General features: G+C 43.6%; 1 protein-coding gene across 2 annotated transcripts in view; it reads left to right on the top strand.

The window, feature by feature from the left end:
* The window catches only part of ttc28 (tetratricopeptide repeat domain 28), a 723,607-nt gene that overhangs the window by 209,086 nt on the left and 492,102 nt on the right, over positions 1 to 22,419 (top strand). Inside the window, exon 1 of one of the 2 annotated variants that reach the window (XM_080208202.1) lies at positions 12,940 to 13,265. The exons of the other annotated variant lie outside the window; for it this stretch is intronic. Within the exon in view, the coding sequence (XP_080064328.1) occupies positions 13,239 to 13,265 (27 nt within the window). The 5' untranslated portion in view covers positions 12,940 to 13,238. Of the gene's footprint in view, positions 1 to 12,939; positions 13,266 to 22,419 lie in introns of those variants that run through there. 2 annotated transcript variants of the gene reach the window in all.

Genomic DNA, 22,419 nt, shown 5'->3' on the forward strand with positions numbered 1-22,419 from the left:
AGGTTTGAGCATGGTAGGGTTGGCGACGGTCTAGTGGTATTATCGTTAGCCCATTGAGCCAGAAACTCAGCTCATGTTCTACGGACCCGGGTTCGAATCCCGCCACAGCAGATGGTGGAATTTGAACTCAGTAAAAAAAAATCTGGAATTAAGAATCTACTGATGACCGTGAAACTTTTGTCGATTGTCGGAAAAACCCATCTGGTTCACTAATGTCCTTTCCTGAAAGAAGTCTGCTATCCTTACCCGGTCTGGTCTGTGTGCGACTCTGGAGCCACTGCAATGTGGTTGTCTCTCAACTGCCCTCAAGAGAGCAAGTCGGTCTGGGAATAAATGCTGGCCGGCCAGCCAGCAACGCCCTTGTCTCATGAATGAATTAAAAAAAAGCCTTCATCTGATTGAACTGTCATTTTGTATTTTATTCCAATTTCATTTGCAAAGTACCTGTTAAGTGGAAATTAGTTGAAAAACATCTGATTGTCGAATATGCTGTTTTCTTTCCTACATCTAGTCCCAAGAGCTGAATAATTGTCAGGTCAACAGCCAAGATTATTCAGCCAACAGGCAGTTTTGTATCCAGCCAGAAATACTGTTTGGCTTCATTTTCTTAAGGCTTATACAACCTTGCAGGCCTAATGGCGTGTGACATCCTGTTCAGATGTACACAGATCTGTGGAGTTTGTTACTGCCATATCTTTGACGTCATTGTATTTTGCAGCCACAAAAAAACATCAATTAAAGACTCTCTGACCAGTCCGGAATATACTTAATAATACACATTTTGTATGAAATTTTAGACGGGGAGATGATACCTACTGCATTCACCAAGTTGGCTGGTCAGCTGAATTTATTTTGGCCCTGGCAGTTTTCTAGTCTGAGTTGTAAATTTGCAGTGATGTTGAACTGGGGTAAATACAGTAAGAAGTCTCATAACACCAGGTTAAAGTCCAACCAGTTTATTTGATAGTAAACCCACAAGCTTTCGAAGGAACAGCGTTTGCGAAAGCTTGTGGGTTTACTGTCAAATGAACTGATTGGACTTTAACGTGGTGTTGTGAGACTTCATATTGTAAATTTGCAATGCAGGCTGACACATTAAAACATCGTCCATGGAGATTAAAACAGATGTGGGTTAGGAAGTGTGATTGTACATTATTTTGTTGTTTGCAAGTGCATTTTCATGGTTTTCTAACAATACAAATAAACAAGACTTCAAATTATTTGGTGTCAGAGGACATCGCAAAGTGCTTTACAGCCAGTAAGGACATTTGAAACACACTCAGTTGTGATGTAGGGAACATGGCAGCTAATTTGTGCACAGCAAGCTCCCTCAAACAGCAATGTGGTGAAGTCCAGGTAATCTGCCTTTGTATTGTTGACTGAGTATCGGAATTTGCCAGGATGTTGAAAATAATTGCTCTGCTCTTCAAGATTGTGCCATGATGTCTTTATGATGTGGATGTGCCGGCGTTGGACTGGGGTAAACACAGTAAAAAGTCTGACAACACCAGGTTTTAGTCCAACTGATTTATTTGATAGTAAACTCACAAGCTTTCGAGGGGACTCCCTCTTCGTCAGGTGAATGGAGAGTTCTGGCCTCGGACAGAGCATATAAAGCACAAACAGTTTAGAGATTACTGATTAGAATGCGAATCTTTACACCTAACCTGCTGTTCAAGTCCTAAAGTGGCTGACAATGTGTGTGGAAGGAGTACTGATCACAGGTTAAAGAGATGTGTATTGTCTCCAGACAGCACAGTAAGTGAGGTTTTGCAAACCCAGGCAAGTCATGGGGGTTACAGATAGTGCGACATGAACCCAAGATCCCTGTTGAGACCGTCCTCGTGTGTGGAACTTGGCTATCAGTCTCTGCTCAGCGACTCTGTGCTGTCGTGTGTCGTGAAGGCCACCTTGGAGAAAGCTTACCCGAAGGTCAGAGGCTGAATGCACGTGAATGCCGTGGCTGTTGTCTTCAAATCTCTCCAGGGTAATGCCCAGCCCAACCTCTGTGACTGTCTCACTCTTTGAAATCTCTGCTCTCCTCCAATTCCGGCCTCTTTAATCACTGTACCATTGGTGGCTGTGTCCTTAGCTACGGAAGCCCTAAGGTCTGGAATTCCCTCCCTAAACGTACTTCTGCCTTTCAACTTCTTCTACTCCTTTAAGACGCCCTTTAAACATAGGTTTTTACCCAAGATCTTGGTATCTGCCCTGAATATCTGCATGTACGTTTTAGTTTTAAACTTAGTTTGAGAACAGTTCTTGCAGCACATTGAGATGTTTCACTGTGGTAAAGCTCCTCCCTAAATGCAAATTATTATTACTGACAATCTATAGCTATACTGTATTTCAGAAATAATGTGGAGATGCCAGCATTGGGCTGGGGTAGGCACAGAGGGTACGAGTATTTCAGAAAGTAAGACCGAGTTAGATTACACAGAGCTTTGAGAGAGGAATGGTCAGAACCTTTTGCTCACTTGATCAAAGCCTTGGCTTGGAGTTCCTGGAGCTTTGCCAGCAGGTTGCAGCACCATGTTCAAATTGAAGGAAAATACGAGAACAAAATCTACAATAAGGTTTTATCGTCAAATGGTTGGATTCTTTTAAAGGAAAATGCTGCAGATGTTTTGGGAATCTTTAGGTCCAGGTAACACTGATGTATTTTAAATTTTGTGTACCTCTGGGCTTTCCAGATTTGAATGGACTCTTAATTTTGAGGGATGATGTCGAAAAGAAACATCTCGACCAGAATTTTATCTCACCACCTGCCATGGGAATCAGACTGGGTGAGGGGCGGACAGTGGGAAGGTCTGTTCACCTCAGGCGGGATTTTATGGTTTCAGAACAAGTGAGGCTGTTAAAGCCTACTCTCCAGTGTCACTTTTTAACCATCTCATTCCCCACATTCAGCCTATCTAAGACATGGCATATAAGCTCCTATATATCTGATCCTTGAAGCTCTGGTACTAATATATAATTTTTAAATGCTTACGTGCCAAATTTGTCCTACCGTTTGTTTTGGTCAGCTTCCTCGGCCTAGAAAAGTGGAATGGAAAAGACTACCATTAGCATTAGTAAATATTTACCAATGTGGAAGGAACCTTTTTCCGAGGTTTCAAAAGCTTTTACATCCTTGAGAACCTTTGGCAGGCAAACATCCATGCGTAGAAACGTGAAAACAAGCACCAAACTGTGTGTGATCAAGCAGCCACAGAGATCAGACTGGTTAAGTGGCTGCAAGGGGAATGGATAGCAATGGGGTAGGCTGGATCAAGTGATGGAGTTGCATCAGATAATGGGGCAGCAGATCAGGCTGGACAACATTGTTGAGAAAACAAGACCATGCTGAGAAGTGGAGAGCACAGTCTGAAGCTGGGGGACAGAAAGTCGAGAACATCAAACAACAAGAAAGCTGGGATCCAGTCTTCTTGTGTATGGGAGTTGTAATTTTGGTGTATGATAGGTTGATTTTTGTCACGCATATCGATGTTTGCTTTGGCTGCCAATTGAAATTAGTACACGGCATTGCCAAATCAGATCCTGTAATCTATTTACATGTTTATGAGTCACACGCCAGTCAAAGTGGAACTGTTTTATTTAGAGAGCGGCTACATTAGAAATGGTGTTTACTTCTCATTCTGCCTCCCTCAAAACCATGTGTGGCCTCCTCACGAATTGTGGCATGCAACTCTAATCTCCAAAAGTTTTAGTTGTTAAGCTTTGATAAGGGATGTCCAGAAAATAGTGACACATTTTCAAGGACTTATTACCATAATCCCTGAAGGACTGTACCAACAACAAAAAGCAGATGCCATTTGCAACAACTTTTAGCACTATTTGTTAATCTAAATAATGTGCCACTGAGTCACAAATAAACAGAAGTATATAGAACTATAATGTACCTTGGGGATGGTCTATCCTAACTTTCAATGGAGAATCAGTTATTCAAGGGAAAGCAATATCATAATTACAGGAAGTATTTTATTCATGTATAGCAAAACAGAGGGCGGCACAGTAGCACTGCTGCCTCACAGCGCCAGGGACCCAGGTTCAATTCCGCCTTGGGTGACTGTCTGTGTGGAGTTTGCACACTCTCCCCATGCCTGTGTGGGTTTCCTCCGGTTTCTTCCCACACTCCAAAGATTTGATTGGATTTGTTATGTATTGGTATACAGCGAAAAGTATTGTTTCTTGCAGGCTATACAGACAAAGCATATCGTATGGACAGAAGGAAAGGAGAGGGTGCAGAATGTAGTGTTACAGTCATAATTAGGTATAACGAAAGAGCAACTTAATATGATGTAGGTCCATTCAAAAGTCTGATGACAGCAGGAAAGAAGCTGTGTGGGTTAGGTTGATAGGCATGATAAATTGTCCCTCAATCTCAGGGGGATTAGCAGGATAAATATGGAGAGAGGGCCTGGGTGGTATTGTAGTCAGTACAGGCTCGATGGGCCAAATGGCTGCCTCCTGTACAGGAGGGATTCTATGAAAACTCATACTCGTAAATCAAGAAATATAGTCACAATATCCAATGTGGGGACAGTGAACAGATCACCTCATGTGGAGAAAAAGAAATCTTATAGCTTTATGGCACAGAGGGATCACCTCTCCAGTGCCTTGTGGAGTTGTGGGCAGCAGTTTGAGAACCAAGTGTGTCCTGTAGGAATTGTCAAGCGGCAGAAGAGAAATGGCTTGAATAAGGTGTTTTCATTTTTCCTCCTGACAGGATATCTAAGACTCCGAGTGATTAAAATTCTGGTATGTTATGAAGGTTTTTTTTATTTGTTCTTATTGTGTGAAGCCTCTTTTTTTTGTCCATTCCTAGTTGTCCACAGGAGTTGAAAACAGGGGTGCTGGATATTGAGTGCAGTGGTGAGAACACTGACCAAATCGATCCAGGACCCAGCCGGATGAATGGTGAATATTCCATCACACTCCTGAGTTGAACCCTGTAGCTTGTGACCAGGCTTTGAAGAATGAGTTACTTGTCACAATCTGCTCTGTACTTGTGGCCACAATAGTTGATGTGGCTGTCCCAGTTTAGCCAGTTGATGCTTTGCCACATCATTTATACACTGGGAACAAATAAAAAATTGAAACCTTCCTAATATCTCCCAAGATGTTTATGGGGAAGTTCACGATGGGAATGGTGCCATTGCTGGCTAAAGGGAGATGTGTTAGCCCTTTTCTTGGCAATGGTCATTACCTGTCATTTATGCAGTGGGATTGTTATTAGCCTAAACTTTGGGCCCTGATCCTAACATGAATTGGCATCAAAGGACTTCATTATGCTTGCCACCTGCTATTGGGCAAATGCTGAAGGCTTATTTTAAGCACAAATGCCCAAACTTCTTGATTTTTAATATTTGCTGTTTAAATTATATGATGCTTGTCATTCTGGGAAACTGGAGACTGTTAAGCCAAATGCCATTTTTGTTGCTGTGCCAAATTTTATGACATTAGTATTCAAAGGTCTGTACTTTTAAACAGAATGATAAAGGTGTAAAACTAGCCTATTTATCTGGGTGCATGCACATTAATATTTGTCATTTGGTTGTTCACTAAGCTTGAGTGTGCAATAAGTTCTCCTTGAGTTGTAGTTGCCTGATGAGTCTAAATATGTCTTTTGGGGATACTGAATAATTTGTGTTGAATTTATCAGAGTTACAGGCGTAAGTGATAGTGGATTATCAATCAGTTAAAACCTCAGTGTTCAAGAAGCAATATTCTCGGGGTGCTATTCCCTGAGTGATAGCAGTCTCGGTTTTATGGTAAAACTTCAGAACACTTAAGAACAACAGAAGTGAACACACTAGAATGCCTTGTACCTGTGGCAGAAAAGAAGAAAAACTTTATGATAAAAACAGCTGGCTTGACAGCTGTATTTAAAATAACATTCCAGCTACCCCAACCCAGGGTTTACAACAGTAATCATATCAATGCTTCAGCTGCCACTGAGATCAAATCGTTAATACAACAGCAAAATACTGTTGAAATCTGGAATGAAAACAAAGTGTTGAAAATACTCGGCAGGTCTGGCAGCATCCATGGAGAGGGAAACAGAGTTAACCGTTTCAGGTCTGCGACCTTTTATCGGAATGCCATTAAATGAGTTCCGATGCAAGGTTGTGGGAAACTTTGGCCAGAACCTTATCACTGTTCACTCCGGCCGGATTTTCCCATTCTGCTGCAGTGAATGGAGATTCGGCTGGCCGCCAAATTCTCCAACCTCGCTGCAGCGGGAGTTTGGTGTGAATGGCAGGTAAGAAGATCACGCTGATTAACTCTGTTTATCTCTCCACAGGCACTGCCAGAGCTGCTGAGTATTTCCAGCATTTTCTTGAGATCAAGTTTGTGTCTGATGAGTGAATTATTGCCTGGAATGCTGGGTTAGAATCATGGCACTAATTAGAAGTTCAATTGTTTTTCAATCAATGTATCAGTGAAATGAAGTTGCAGCAGCTGGTGCTGATATATTGATTGAAGTCGAAGACAAAGAGAGATTTTGAAGTGTTGAACTGGCTGCTATTTCAGGATAACCACATCTTCCACCATGGAGCTTCTACAATGGATCAAGTCCCACAGCTAGACAGATTCGGTAAACAAGATCCGAACTAAACTGGAGTGAGGAATCTATTTACGTCAACGTTATATTAACTTGGTGAATTTTCGTGTTCCCATCAATTCTAAATCACAGAATTACATGGAATTTACAGCACAGAATTAGAGCACTCATTCCACGCACCAGTGCCAGTGTTGATACTCCAAATGACCTTCCTCCTACTCTCTTTACTGAATGGCACCCTACCTACATATCCTTTTATACATTCCTCTAAATATTGATGACCTGATAAGATTAGGATAACTGCTTTGGACTTGAGGTGTCACTGGTTAAAGGGACATGGAATCACTTGCTGCAACTTATTTATGTTAGAAATGTTGCTGCACAATATTGCTGTGAAGGATGTGTAGGGTAGCACAGTGGTTAGCACTGCTGTCTCACAGCATCAGGGACCCGGGTTCAATTCCTGCCTTGGGTCACTGTGTTATGTGGAGTTTACACGTTCTCCTTGTGTTTGCTTGGATTTCCTCCGGGTGCTCCAGTTTCCTCCCACACTCCAGAGATGTGTGGGTTAGGTTGTTTGACCATGCTAAATTGCCACTTAGTGCCAGAAAGGTTAAATACATGTGGTTATGGGGAGAGGGCCTGGGTGGGATTGTTGTCAGTGCAAGCCTGATGGACCAAATGAGCTCTTTTTGCATTGTAGGGATTCTGTGATTCAAGAACCTGTGATAAGTCTTTGCTTATCTCCTAATTGTAACTGCAGCCAGTAATGTTCTGGTTATGTTGCTTGTTTTGCTGAATCCTAATTGAGTCTGTGGCAGACCTAGATTTTGCTCCCTTAGCATCGAGCAGTCCTGCACATAATATAAAGGACACTTTTAAATTTCTTGTGCAGGATGTGCCCAATTACAGCCGCATGTGTCGGGGTCTTAAATATAAGATAGGCGACAATAAATCCAGTAGGGAATTGTGGAAAAATTTTGTTGCCCCATAAAACAGTAAGAATATGGAACTTATTGCAGTAGGTGACTATAACTCGAAGAGCTCTGGCTTTGAGTCATGGAGTTGGAGGTTGAGCTGTAGACACTATGATGGACCAGGAAGAGGGAAAGTTACCTGGACAGTCACAGAAGGTAGTCACACCCCTTAGGTTGAATTGGTCCATGCTCAGTGTTAGGAAGATGTGACTGCGAGTGAGGCATGTCTGGAGACTTGGAAGGCAAAAGTGGAGGAGCCTCAGCCCCAGCAGTTGTCTAACAGGTCAGAGGTTTCTGCAGCATGTATTGATGAGATCAGGGGCTACAGGATGGATGAGTGTACTGACCATGGCACCAGGAAGCCGTTCATGCAGAGGGAGTAAATAGGAATGTAATGAAGGGGACAGTCTAGTCAGGGGGATAGACCTAATTCTCTGCAACCGACAGCGAGTGTTTAGATGGCTTAGGATAAAATATCAAATTAGTTTAGAATATCAAATACCAGTGTTTGGGACATCTGTTTGGGGCAGGAGAGGGGAGGATCTAGTTGTCATGATCCATGTAGATCCTAAAAGATGCATTGCTTGTAATTTTCCAAAGTTTCTTTAATTTTGGAGAAGTCCTATCAGATCAGAAAACAAGAAAATGTAACTCCTCTATTCAAGAAAGGAAGGATATAGAAAGCAGGCAATTGCAGGCAGGTTAATCTAACAGTTGTTATCGGAGAAATGTTAAAACCTATTATTAAGGAAGTTATTGCAGGGCACTCAGAAAATCTTAATGCAATTAGGCAGAGTCAACGTAGTTTTGTGAAAGGGAAATCATGTTTATTTGAGTTCTTTGAGGAAGTAACAAGGAAGAACCTGTAAATGTGGAGTACTTTGGATTTCCAAAAGGTGTTTGATAAGGTGCCGCATCAAACACTTAACAAGCATTCATGGTATACATATTGTTATGGCTAATGGATTGGTTAGCTCTCTGGATGCAGAAAGTGGGGGTAAATTGATCAGTTTTGGTTGGCAAGTTGTAACTACAGAGTGCCACAAGGATTAGTGCTGGGTCCTCAACTATTTACAATCTATATCAATAACTTTGATGAAGGTGCCAAAAGTACGGTTCCTAAGTTTGCGAATGACACAAAGATAGTTAGAAAAGTAAGTTGTGAGGCTATGATGTTAGTGTGCCTTTAACAGTTAAAAATAAACATGTTCTCTGTAGCTCACAGCCTTAGCTGATGCCATTGTTGCCGGACTGTCTACTATGAGTCTTTTTATTGCTCCTTAAGTGGATTAAATGGGGGTTGTTTATTTTTACTCTGGGTTATTTTATGGCCCTGCATCGTTAGGAGGAAGGTCATGGATTCTGGCTGGGTTTTTTCCCCTTCTAGGGAATTGAAGGTTTCATTTTCTGTTTAGTTTAGAAGGGAGTGGACATCGGACTGAAAGCAGAGCTGCTTTCTCTCCCTGGTTTTTGGAAGTTCTGCTGATTAGCTGAAAGTAATGTTTTTTGCCTTCTGAGAGCATAAAATCTGCCATTGGTAGCTTGAATAACATCTATCTGGGGTTTTATGAAGTCAGAACATCTTCAATCTGTTCTGGGTATGTAAAGAGGACTATTAGGACTTATACAACTGAGAGTTTAACTATTCTCCAACAAAGGACTCAATTCTAGTTTCACATGATCACTAGACTTTGCTGTGTTGAGCCTGTTTGAAGGGTTTTGTCATTGGAAGGTTTTGGGTTGATTGGAACATATATATATATTTGTTAAGGGTTATACATTATTGTGGTTGTTTTGTTTTTGTTTGTAATTGATAAAAGTTATTGCTAATTTTCTTTTCATACATGTTAACCATATTCTTAAATAAACTTTGATAGAAGCTCCCTAGTGGGTCATTTGAATCATACCTGAGGTGAACCATATCATACTTATTCCAGCCAAATTCAAGGCGCAAAACTTATGATGCAGGCGGGATTCATAAAACATTGTGGAGTTTCTGACCTGAACCGTAACAGAGGAGGATATAAGGAGTTTACGAAGGGATTTAGATAGCTTAAATAATGGGCAATAAATTGATGGATGGAATATAATGTAGGAAAATGAATTTGGCCACGGTGGCAAAAAGAATTGAAAAACTATACCTTATTTACGTGGAGAATAGTGGGAAACTTCCTTCTCAAGAATACATCAAGAACTAGAAGACACAAATTCAAAATAATAGGCAAAAGGAGTGGAAGTGATGTGGGGATCCCCCCCACCCCCCATCCCAGAGGCTGATGGAGGCAGGATTGATCCAGGTATTCAAAAGAGAATTGGATTGATACCTGAAAAGCAAGAATGTGCAAGGTTACGGAGATGAGGAGTGGGAGTCGTTAGAATGCTCTTTCAGTGAGCCAGTGCAGGCTTGATGGGTTGAATGGCCCCCTTCTGCATTCTAAATATTCTGTGACTCTGAGGAAGATTGCAAAACTTGACAGGCAAGCTGGATCTGGTATGTGAATCAAATCAGGTTGGTAGGTGGGTGCAATAAGTAATTAGGAAGTTAAATGGGGTGTTATCATCTATTGCAAGAGGGATGGAATATAAAGATCAGGAAATTTTTCTCCACTCCCCTCTCCCTTCCTTGAAGAGATGTTTCCCTGTCCCCTCCCCAACAAAGATTGTCAGCATTGGGGCACTTCCCCATTCCTCCTGCTCCCCCCTACCCGTGGGTTCCCCTTCATGACCCTCTTCATGTTCCTCCACTTGACATCTCTTAATTACTCCCTTCAGGCCTCACCCCTTCATGGCCCCACCCCCAGGCATTGCCCTCATTAGCCACATTGGCACTGCCAGCTGGGCACTACCCAGCCATGTCCCCGACCATCCAGGGGCTTCAGTGGTCTCCGACCCTCCTCCACACCTCCATCCCTGGCTTGGCCATCATCCTAGTCTCTGTTTGTGGAGTTTAGGAGTATTTCCTGCTGGGTTCCTACTGCGCCTGCGGGAGTACTCATTTAAATATGTGAATCTGGTTCCCGCCCAGTAAGGGTAGGAATCAGGTTATGTCAGAGTGCAGTGGCTGGGAAGATCGCCACGGGGTTTGGCACCAGCACTGAACATACTAAACCCCTCACCCATGATTCTGTGGCCCCGCTCTGCCCCAACTCCAATCTATGCTGCACATGACGTGACTGGAAAATTGTGACCCACACCTAGAATACTGGGTTGGCTATGGTCTCCATATTCAATAGAAGACATAATAGCATTAAATAATTCAGAGCAGGGGCTTCTCAGCCTTTTGGCTAAGATCAAGTGTAATATCGACATGCTGCGCTTGGTTGAAGTCATTAGGTTACATTTCAGCTTCATTTGAAGCAATTTTTTAAAGCGGCATCTTGGCCTTTTGGCTAAGATGCAAATAAGATCAAGCCTTGGAGGTGGAGCTACACCTACTCCAATCAGTTTGGATCATGTAGATCAAGCCCAAGACAGGAGCTGAGAGCCCTGTGTTGTCAGCTTGGATCGGGAATGTCTCAACTTGTTGAGACTCTGAATTGGCTTTAATTTGACTTGATTGGATTGGAATAAAGATTAAAAAAAAATTCAGAGCAGGGGCTCACTTTACCGATTGCTGGGGTGAAAGTGCTATCTTTAGAAGAACGGTTGGCAGGTTGGGCTTATATCTATTGGAATTTAGAAGAATGAGAGGTGATCTTATTGAACGTCCTGAATGGAATTGACAGAGAGGATACAGAGAGAATGTTTCCCCTTGTGGGAGAGACCAGAGCTCGGGGACATTGTTTAAATATCAGGGGTCTCCCATTTAAGACAAAGATGAGGAGAAATTCTTTTTCTCAGGGGGTCATTTGTCTGTGGAAGGCTCTTCCCCAGTGAGCAGTCAAAGGAATAGTTTTATGGCTGAGTTGGATAGATTCTTGATTGACAAGGGAGTCGAAAGTTACAGGGGGCAGACAGGAAAGTGGAATTGAGACCACAGAGAGATCAGCTGTGATCTTATCAAATGGTGGAGCAGACTCAGTGGGCTGAATGGTCTTGTCCTGCTCCTAATTTGTGTGTTCATATACACTAGGAGTAGTTGAGGTGATCATAGATGCATTTAAGGGGAAGCGAGAAAGGAACAGAAGGAAATGCTGATGGGGGAGGTTGCTAGTGTGGAACAATGCTAGCATAGAGCAGTTGGGCCAAGTGGCCTAATTCTGTACAGTAGATGCTATATCGAGAAATGTAAAAGATTACAGTATAGAAGGAGCCCAAAGAGCCTGTTGCATTTGTAGTGGCTCTTGGCTAGATCATTCGAGTCCAACTTCACAATAGGATCTTTCCCAAAGGATCAGCTTTTCTGTAACTCCAGCCAAGAACATATTGTTTAGATTGGTCAACTGAATAAAACAAATTCCTGCCTCAAATAAAGTCTAAATTGGGGGAGGGGGATTTAAAATTCTGGACCAAGCTGGACATTTGTTCTCTGTTGAGTGGGTGGAATAGTAAGGAAAAAGGTGGGGGACCAGAAAGGATGGATGAATAATGTGGGAGACGGTGGACCATTAGGAGGGGAAGCGGTGGCTGTGCATTGAAGTGGGGGGGGGGGAATAGGAGGGAAAGGGGGTTGAGGGAAATGGGGTGGGGAGTAGAGTTGAAAGAGGGTAGGGAAGCAGGAGAGGAAAGGGTGGTGGAGTAGGAGGTGGGAGGAAGGTGGAGGGAGTAGAGAGAAGATGGGGTTGGGAGATTAGAGCAGTGGGAAGAAGATGGGTGGGTGGGTGGGAAGAAAGTGTGGAGTGTGGGAAGTAGAGGGGTGGGGAGAAGATGGGGATGGAGGTGGAGGGGTAGAGGGCCGGGGGTGGGGAGTTAGGGCTGAGGGAGTAGAGGGTGGGGATTAAGGGGTGAGGGAGTAGAGGGGTGAGCTGGTGTAGTAGAGAGTGCAGTGGTGGGGTGGTAGAGGGGGAAGGGGTACAAATGGCAAAGGAGTGGGAGAGTAGAGGGGAGGGACTGGGGGAATTAGAGAATGGGGGCAGTGGAGGATGCAGGGGTGGGAGTAGCAGAGGGGAGGGGGTGAAAGTCGTACAGGAGGAATGGGTATAGAGGGAGAAGAGGTTGGGGGTGTAGAGGAAGAAGGGGACGAGGGAGCAGAGGGGAAAGGGGGACTTTGGTACCTTTAATATCTCAGCATCTTGCCTTTAATTCACCCCTGTCACTGTTGGAATGTGAAGGGACTGCCAAGCGTCGGCGCGCTGCGCGGGCCCGGGAAGAGGTGGCGGGAGCGCGCGGCGCGGGCCCGGGGACGCGCGCTGGGATGTCGGGGGCGCGCTGCCAGGGGGAGGAGTGTGTGTGTGTGTGGGGATTGAGTGGAGTCAGCGCGAAGAGTGCGGAGCGGAGCAGCCCCAGCGCCTGCTGCCCGCTGCAGGACATGCTGCTGTGTGTCAGCCCCGGCCCCTGCAATGTCGCTTTGAGGACCAGGAGCTGCTGAAACACCTCTGCAGATTCTTCCCTCCCCTCTTCCCTGGGATATTACTGCTTTCGGGATCTGTGTGTGTGTGTTTTTTTTCTGCTTGTTGCCTCCTCCTGTGAATTATGCTGCAGTTGTGAAAGCAGAAGAGAAGGCAGCCTTGTCCAGTATGTGCAGTCACTGTTGTAAATCTACACCAGGTTCCCAGCCAACCTCTTGATGCTCTCCACATTTCTGCTTTACAAATATGATGAAATGGCAGCCCCGGAAGAAGGTGAGAGAGACTTTGAGAAAGACAGAGATGAGCATGTCAAATTCCAGTTTACCCAGGGCGTGTAACAATATCTTGTCACTTTTGCCCCCACTCTAAAGCAGTGGGATGTGCTGTGTCGCTTCATTTCCTGATGATCTGTCACTCTCAAACTGATCTGATTTGATGTGATTTGACTCTCAAAGTGATTTGGGGCAAGAGGGAAAAGCAACTTTACCTTTTTTTTGTGGGGGTTTCTGTCAGGACTCAGGTGTGCAGCATTGGAATTGCTGGGTTTGTGTTGCTGTCCCATTCACACGTTTAATACATGTGTAATCAATATTTACAAGGCTGCTGCTACACACACTACATACACAGATATAACCCACAGCCAGTGGATGGCACTGGGCTTTGTCATTGTTGTGGGATGTGACTTGTCATTGATCTATATATGTTTGTATGGAGATGTCATTCTGAGTACGTGTAAACTGTGCATGCCAAACTGCCTCAGAAACACACATGTGAGTGTGTGGGGGATTGTACTGAGTGTTGCCTTGTGTGGAAATGTTGTCTCCGAAACTCCGGAATGGGGCTGTCCCGTTTTTTTGATGTGCAGTTTCTCAATTTTAAGTGGTACCAGCGTTCTCAGTTGGGAATATTTTTATGATAAGGAGGGGTTTGTGCGAGGTGCCAGTAGGAATGTGTACTGGGATCATTCCGTACGATCTGTGTTGTGTTTTGAGGAATTAACGCACGTCGATATAGATTTTTTTTTGCAGGAATATTTTGCACATCGGTCCGTGGGGTTAGTTGCATTTCCAAAAAATAATGATACATTGTGAGTCCCACTGGAGGGCGTAATGAAGTTTTGTCGGCAAAAGTACCTTTCGGTTTTTAAAAATATATAAATTGTAGATAGGTGCAATGATACTTTCTTAAAAAAAGATTAATTACATGTTATTGATTGAGAGATATTAAAAAGGAGAGACACTGCTAGATGGTCCCACCTTACGTTTTTATGAGTACATCGCAGCAGCGCTGTAATTCTGCACGTTAATGCCCTGGAATAGAAATCTTAACAAAAATTTGGCAACCATTGTTAAAACAGATGTGAAATAATCCGCAGTGTTTGTTTGATTCTGGGGCACAGTTTGTGTTTGTATTAGCGGTGGTGGTGGTGGGGGGTTAATTGCTCAAAATGGCAACGTGACTAATTCTGTACATTAACAGAAATAATAAATGGTGCTCTGAAAATGAAGTGTTTCCTTACCCAATTAGGATTTTTGTGTGTGTGTCAATTCACTGAACCGTCGTTTAAGCAGATTGCGTGTGCCTTCAACAAATGGCACAGTCAGAGTCCTGGGTTGCTCTGTGTCATTGTAGATGAGTAACATTTAAACTGGTTCTTAAGGGAAGTGAGTGGAACATGTGCTGAGAAGTGGACAGAGGGTGAACAAGTCCTTCACGCAATATCATCGAATCCCTACCGTGCAGAAGGAGGCCATTCGACCCATCTAGTCTGCACGGACCGCAATCCCATGCAGGTTCTAATTCCCATCCCCCCTTACCGAACTCCCTGACACGAAGGGGAAATTTAGTATGGCCAATCAACCTAACCTGCTCACCTTTGGACTGTGAGAGGAAACTGTGAGAGAATGTGCAAACTCAACACAGTGACCCAAGCCAGGAATCAAACCCAGGTCCCTGGTACTGTGAGGCTAACCACTGTGCCACCCTAAACATTCGATCAATTAATAGTGACTTGCTGGTCTCCTTCTTTCCAATTCCCTTATCCCAACATTGAAAGATCTTGGTAGTAAGGGTTTTATAAATTCTTGGCATGATTTGCAGCTTTCAAGCATTGTAACTATGGCACGTTGCCCACTGAATACTGTTGGTGCTGTAGTTATTTAAAAAAAAAGGAAACATGCCCCAAAAGTGAAGATCAGAAGGTTAAAGTGTGATGTATTTAATGGAGATCAGCTGTTTAGGAAGGTTTGGCACGTTTACTATGGGGAGATTGTTCAGTGGGGAATGGCTGAATGCTTAACAACTCAAGTTCACACCATGTTATTGAGAAGTGGCTCCTGAGAGCAAGGAAGTGCTGAGCTCAAATTTACGATGCCACATTAAAAAGCCAGGCAAGAATGAAGAACTTTGAATGGACTGCTCAGCTTTCAAAACAAAAGATGGGTGATGCCTCTCCTTCCTGTGGAAAGGTGCTGTAATCTCCATTTAAAGATGTACACACAGTCTTTGGTTAGTGTATCAATTCAGCATTGCAAACACATCTTGGGCCAACAAGCAGCAAGTTGCATTGGTGAATTGCTTCTAAGGTAGACAATCGCCCCAGGCATTTCATAAGCGATAGAAAAAACAGGTGCAGAACCAAAGAATGAGAGACCAAAAGATTTGTTAAAAGAGGTGAGTTTTCATCAAGGAAAGGGAGCTGGACAGTGTGGGTTCAAGAAGGGAGTTAATGGCATAACTCCCAGTGTTGTAGTGAAAAGGGATGATGGACAAGAGACCAGCATCAGACAGATGAAAAGCTTTGGAGGACAGGCGTGAGGCATGGTGGCATAGCGGTTAGCACTGCTGCCTTACACCACCAGGGACCAGCGTTCGATTCCCAGCTTGGGTGACCATCTGTCTAGAGTTTGCATATTCTCCCCGTGTCTGCGTGGGTTTCTTCCGGGTGCTCCAGTTTCCTCCCACAGTCCAAAGATGCGTGGGTTAGGTGGATTGGCCATGTTAAATTGCCCCTTACTATCTGGGGGAACTAGCTAGGGTAAATGCTGGGGTTATGGGGGTAGGGCCTGGGTGGGATTTTGGTCAGTGCAGACCCTAATGGACCAAATGGCCCGTTCTACAGTTGGATTCTATGATTCACTGAAAAGAGGATGAGGTCAGATAAAGATTGAAGAATAAGGATAATATTCAAATTGAAGGTGGTGGTTGATCAGGAGCTGGTATAAGCCAGCGGAAAAGGCAGTGGTGGTTAAGGGTGACCAAGGACAGTGAGAGGTGAGCAATAAATTCTGACCTAGTCATTCTAGGTGATGCCCACATTCTATAAATGAATTCAGAAAAAAAATTAGATTTGAATCGTAGAACCATAGAACACTACAGCACAGAAGGCATAAGACTGGCAACAAAGTTTTGAATGAGAGTTTTGCATGTTCCTATAATTTACACTGAAGTTTGAATTTGTCACAGGAGATTTTATTTATCACAGTCTCGACATTAATGTCTTTGAAATTAACAAACGGTATATTTGTAATGCACCTAGCAAATGTTCCTGATGCAGTTTTCTTTATTCTTTCATAGAATCATATAATCCCTATAGTGCAGAAAGGGGCCATTCTGCCCATCGAGCCTATACTGACAACGATCCCACCCAGGCCCTATCCCCATTACCGCACGTATTTACCCTGCTAATCCTCCTGACACTAAGGGGCAATTTAGCATGGTCGATCCACCTAACCCGCACATGTTTGGAGTGTGGGAGGAAACCGGAGCAGACACAGGGAGAAAATGCAAACTCCACACACTCACCCAAAGTCAAAATTGAATTAGGGTCCCTGGTGCTGTGAGGCAGCAGTGCTAACCAGTGTGCCACCTTTTCATGGGATGTGAGTGTGGCTGGTGACGTCAGCATTTGTTGCAACCCCTAATTGCGCCTGAGAAGTTGGTGGTGAGCTGCCTTGAATTGCTGCAGTCCATCTTGTTTAGGTATATCCACTGCACTGGTGGTAGTGATGTTCTAGGCTTTCGATACAGCAACAGTGGAGGAATAACACTATAGTTTCAAGTCAGAATAGTGTGTTGCTTGGAGGGGAACTTTCAGATACTGCTATTCCCATGTGTCTGATACCTTTGTCCTTCTAAGTGACAGAAGTTGCGGGTTTGGAAGGTGCTGTTGAAGGATGCTTAGTGAGTTGCTGCGGTGAATCATGTTGGCAGTGCACATTGCTGCCACAGTGCGTCGGTAGTAAAGTAAATAAATGCTTAAGGTGGTGGATGGAGCCAATCAAATAAGCTGCTTTGTCATGGATATTGTTGAAGCTGCAATTGTCCAAGCAAGTAGAGAGTATTCCATGTAATGACTAGAGATGGTTAGGTAGTGGGATTGTCGTTGGACTAGTAATCCAGAGGCCCAAGTTAATTCTCTGAGGACAAGGATTCGAATCTCACCAAGGCAGCTGGTAGAATTTGCATTTAATGAATGAAAGCTAGTATTGGTAATGGTAACCATTAAACCATCGGTGATTGTCATAAAAACCTGTATGGTTTATTAATTTTCTTTAGGGAAGGAAATCTGTCACTGTTAACTAGTTTGGCCTTCATGAGACCCTAGATCCACAATTGTGGTTGGCTCTTAACTGGTCTCTGAAGTGCACTAGCAAGCTACTCAATCAAGAACAATTTGGGATGGGCAATAAATGCTGACCTAGCCAGAGACACTCACATCCCCAATTTAAAAGAAGTGCCATATTTGTGCATTGTCATTGGACAGGCTTTGGGGAGTCAAGAGGTGAACTATTTACCGCAGAATTTTCAGCCTCTGACCTCCTCTTGTAGCTGCAGTATTTGTATTTTGCTCCTGGGACTCATTAGGATTGCAAAAAGAAATATTTGCACTGATGTTCCACTCCTCAGCACATCTCTAATTGCTTTAAAACCAATATATCACTTTTAAGATGCAGTCATTGTGTAAACTGACTTTTATATTACAAACCAAAGGGATATGCACAAAAGACTGGTTAACTTGTGTTCATTTTTGAAGGCTTTGATTGAGACAGAGGGTAGAATTTTACGAGATTGATTCTAAGTGTCCAGCTACTGTGAAAATGGGAGAGTTCCTAATCCATTTTTTGGGCGAGCATTCATGCCCAATCAGATGCACTTAGTCATAGAAAATACCGTTAGATTATTTCTAGCTGCTGCAGGCAGTGAGCAGGGCTAAATTCAGCCAGCCAGCCTGTAGAGGGAGCTATTGCACATGCACAGATCTCTGTCTGCGCACGTGCAGTAGCAACTGTAGGGAGAGCTATTGTGCATGTGCAGATCCCTGATGCTGTACATGCACAATTTCAACAACAGGAGTCTGATAGAGAGAGAGAGAGAGCTGTCAGGCTCTTGCTGTTGCAGGCAGCCTCACAAACTCTTTCCCCCCCCCCCCCCCCATCCTGGCATCATGGCACTGTCAGGCTGGCACTGCCCAAGGGTCACCCCCTCCCCCCTCCCCCCACCCCCCCAATCCTTGGCCTCCTGGTCTCTGGCCTGAATGGTCTCTGGTTCCACTGGTGAGGCAAACACGACTGTTCCCCCCGTTCATGGGGAGCAGGAGTTTTCCTGGCCAGAGACAACCTCTCCCGAAGAGGCCATAAAGGCAAGTGAGCCCAGAGCTTTGAGTGCCGTGCTCGCCAAACACATGTAAATCAGCATTTCAATTAATTAAATTACTCAGCCTCTGGCCCATTTCTCGCATCCTGACTCCTTGGCTCTTGCGTGATTTTACCAGCTCGCTCTGCCCATCAATGGGTGGGGCGAGCCAATAAAATCCTGGCCAGGAACTTTGATCAGGATGCCACATAAACTCTTTATTTTCCTTGTATAATTCCATGGCATCGCTAACGTTAAACTGAATGATTAGAACAGGCAAATGGAGCTTTATTTTAAATCTTAGCCGTGGGACTGCATCAAAAAGTTAGCCTAGATTACATTCGCAGGAGAAGAACCATTAATAACTCCATTGCTTCCAGCAGCAATATTTGTTCGTGGATGATAGGATGAATTGGATAGATTTCCCCTTTACGTTTTCCTGTGACCTTGCAGTTAAAAGTTTATCTGAGAGGTGATATCTCTTTATCTTACACATGAGTATGTTGAATCGGAGTTGACAATAGTAATTGTCTAGCCATTTAATTATATCATGTTGGAGGTGTGTTGAGTTTTATGTGGGTAATCCAAGTGCTTACATTATTACAGTACAGTTCCTGCTTAATGCTAAATAATGCATACCTGAGAATGAGTGACAGAATAAGTTAATCAGATGGTTTATACAGAGAAATAAGGACACATGGGAGTAATTAGAAGAAAGCATTTGTAATTGATGAATTTGGATGACATCATAAACCGTGAGTATAAAGCTGGGATGGGTTATAATGACCTGAACTTCCAAAATTATTTCAACGTTGCAATGATCTATTTCCTTCACCATGTCTGTTCGTGTGTGTGTGTGTGTGTGTGTGTGTGTGTGTGTGTGTGTTTCTTCACTCAGTTTTGGATGTGTTCATCTCCACAGACAGTCATCACCAAAGCAATACTAATACAGTCAGTCATTCATACTGTGTGATGTTCACATTGGAGGATTAGTGATTGGGAACGATTGATGCCAAAAGCTGGGGGACAGATTCTATATAATTTTGTGAATGTAAATATTTTAATGCTAAAGATTTACTCCTTCCACCATATTTTCTTTGGATCCATTGCTGTATGTCAAGTTGAGACACAGTTGGCTCCCCAGCACATTCATGAAATGCAAATCACGATTTCCCTATTATAATTAGGTCCACGCAGATTTCTGCAGAAATCTTGGCCTTGGAGACTCGCAGAGGCTGTGGTGCCCGGCGAGAATCCGCAAGACGGCCCCTGCTAATGTCTCCCGGCGCTTTGTGAGCAGCACAGCGGGCTGAAGTCACATTCGATTCTGAAATGAGCTCCTGACCTCATTCATGCCATCACTAAGTTCATCTATTTCCACCTCTGTTCCATTGCCTGACTTCAGACCTGTTTCAACTCATCTGCTGCTGAAACCCTCATTAATGCCGTAGTTACCTCAATACTGAACTGCTCTGATGCAATCCACACTGGTCTCCCAATGTGAATTTTGATTTGTGTTTCCCACCTGTCAATTCTCCACTTCCAGCACTCCAGCCTGGTCTGTATGTGAGTCCAGATCCACAGCAATGTGGTTGACTCTTAAAATGTCCTCCTAAACTCAGTTCAAGAGCAAATAGGAATGGGTGACGAATGCTGGCCCAGCCAGTGATACCCACAGTGTGAATGAATTAGGAAAAATATCTGCCATCCTTATCTACCCTCCATAACCTTGAGGTCACCTGTAATTCTGTGCTTTTGTGTCTTGTGTGACTTATGTCACAACAAGTTCCCTTCCTCAGCCACCCCTGACCTTCATTGGCCCCAATCAAGCAACATCTTGGTTTTAAAATTCTCATCCTCATTTTCAGATCCTTCCATGCGCTCACCATTCCCGATATCTATCTATTCTAGCTCCATTTGCAGATATCTGTGCTCCTCAAAATCGATCCTTCTTTGCATTCCAATTTTAATTGCTTTACCATTGACCTAATTTTCTCTCTGTATGACTTGGTGCCATGCTTCATTTTACACTGCTCCTGTGAAGTGCCTTGGGATGTTTCATTACTTCAAAGATGCTATGTAAATCTAATTGTTGTTGTATGAGTTACATTGAGGTAAATAGAATATACAGCACAGAAAGAGGTCACGTGTTCCACAATGCATTTATGCATCACCTAATCTTCTTCCCAACCTTCCCCTCCTCAGCAGAACACACTATTTCTTTCTCCTTTTCTGCTTATCCAGCCTCCACTTTATCCATCCGTATCGTTTGCGTCAACCACTTTCTTTGGATCTGTAGTATAAAGTCTGGCTCATATAGTGTTAGCATGGGACTGAGTATAGTATCATCTATACTGTGATGCGAGAGAACACATGATCCACACTCAAGAATCAGTGTAGTGTTGCACAGAGCTGTGTGTAGAAGCAAGCATGGAGATCACTCCTAGCTTGAACCTTTACTGTACCTTTCTACATAGTTTCAAGAAGTTAATAAACACTGTTGAACTACTCAAGATTCAAAACACCTTAAGACTACCTAACTAGTCCCAACACCATACATTGGGAGTATAGAAATAGGGAAGCCTTGCTAATACTATACGAGACACTAGCTAAACCACACTACTGTGAATAATTTTGGCTCTCTTATCTAAGGAAAGATATTTTGGCCTTGGAGGCAGTCCAGTGAAGGTTCACTGAGTTGATTCGATAGGTAAGGAAGGAATTTCTTACAAGGAGATTTGAGTAGGTTGGGCATGTATTCATCTGGAGTTTGAAAGAATGAGACGTGACCTTATTGAGACATATAGGATTCTCAGAGGGCTTGGTCGGGTCAGAGGTTGTTTCCCCTTGTGGTCCTGGTCTCAGAATGAGATGAGGAGGAACTTTTTCTTTCTGAGGGTAGTGAACATAAGAACATAAGAAATGGGAGCAGGAGTAGGCCATCTAGCCCTTCGAGCCTGCCCCGCCATTCAATAAGATCATGGCTGATCTGTCGCTGCTCAGTTCCACTTTCCCGCCCTCTCCCCATAACCCTTAATCCCCTCTCTTATCAAAAACCCATCAACCCGCGTCTTAAAAATATTTAGCGAGGCAGCCTCCACCACTGTGAAGTTCTTTACCACAGAAGGCTGTAGAGGCTGGGCCATTAAGTATGTTCAAGGCTGAGATTGACAGGTATTTGATTAAGGGTTAGGGTGATAAGATAGGAAAGTGGAGTTGGGGATTATATCAGATCAGCCATGACCTCATTGAAAGGCTGAACAGACTCAATGGGCTGAATTGCCTACTTCTGCACCTATGTCTAATGGTAACAGTAGTGAGTTCCATATTCTCACCACGCTATGTAAAATATATGTTTTTTTCTGAATTATCTACTGAAATTTTTGGTGACTATCTTCCATTGATGTTTTGCTCTTTCCCACAAGTGGAAACATTTCATAGGGAAGAATTTTCCCCAGCCTTCAGCGATGGCTTTGGTAGTGAGTGGGGGTGGGAAGTTTCCAGAAAGTGACATTGGGCCAGGGTCAGGAGAGTGATTAAGCGATTGTTGAGATTGTCACGAAGGTGGGTTCTGTGGCCCTGGATCCTGGATTTCTGAGCCATACCATTTGTTTCCTGACCTATCAGTAACTTACCTGGGTCGATGAGGTGGGAGGTGCCACTTCAGTAAAACTGGCCATCTAGTCAGTTACGCTGAGGATTGAGCCTTGGGCCATTGAGGGACTGCTTTTCAAAGCACCATCTCTCTGAGTGCTCTCACTGCTTAACAGGCGATTGTTAACTTCTTGGGAAG

The sequence above is a fragment of the Carcharhinus amblyrhynchos genome, chromosome 20 (genome assembly GCF_965287045.1).
Source record: "Carcharhinus amblyrhynchos chromosome 20, sCarAmb.v2.hapA, whole genome shotgun sequence".
Classification (NCBI taxonomy): domain Eukaryota; kingdom Metazoa; phylum Chordata; class Chondrichthyes; order Carcharhiniformes; family Carcharhinidae; genus Carcharhinus; species Carcharhinus amblyrhynchos.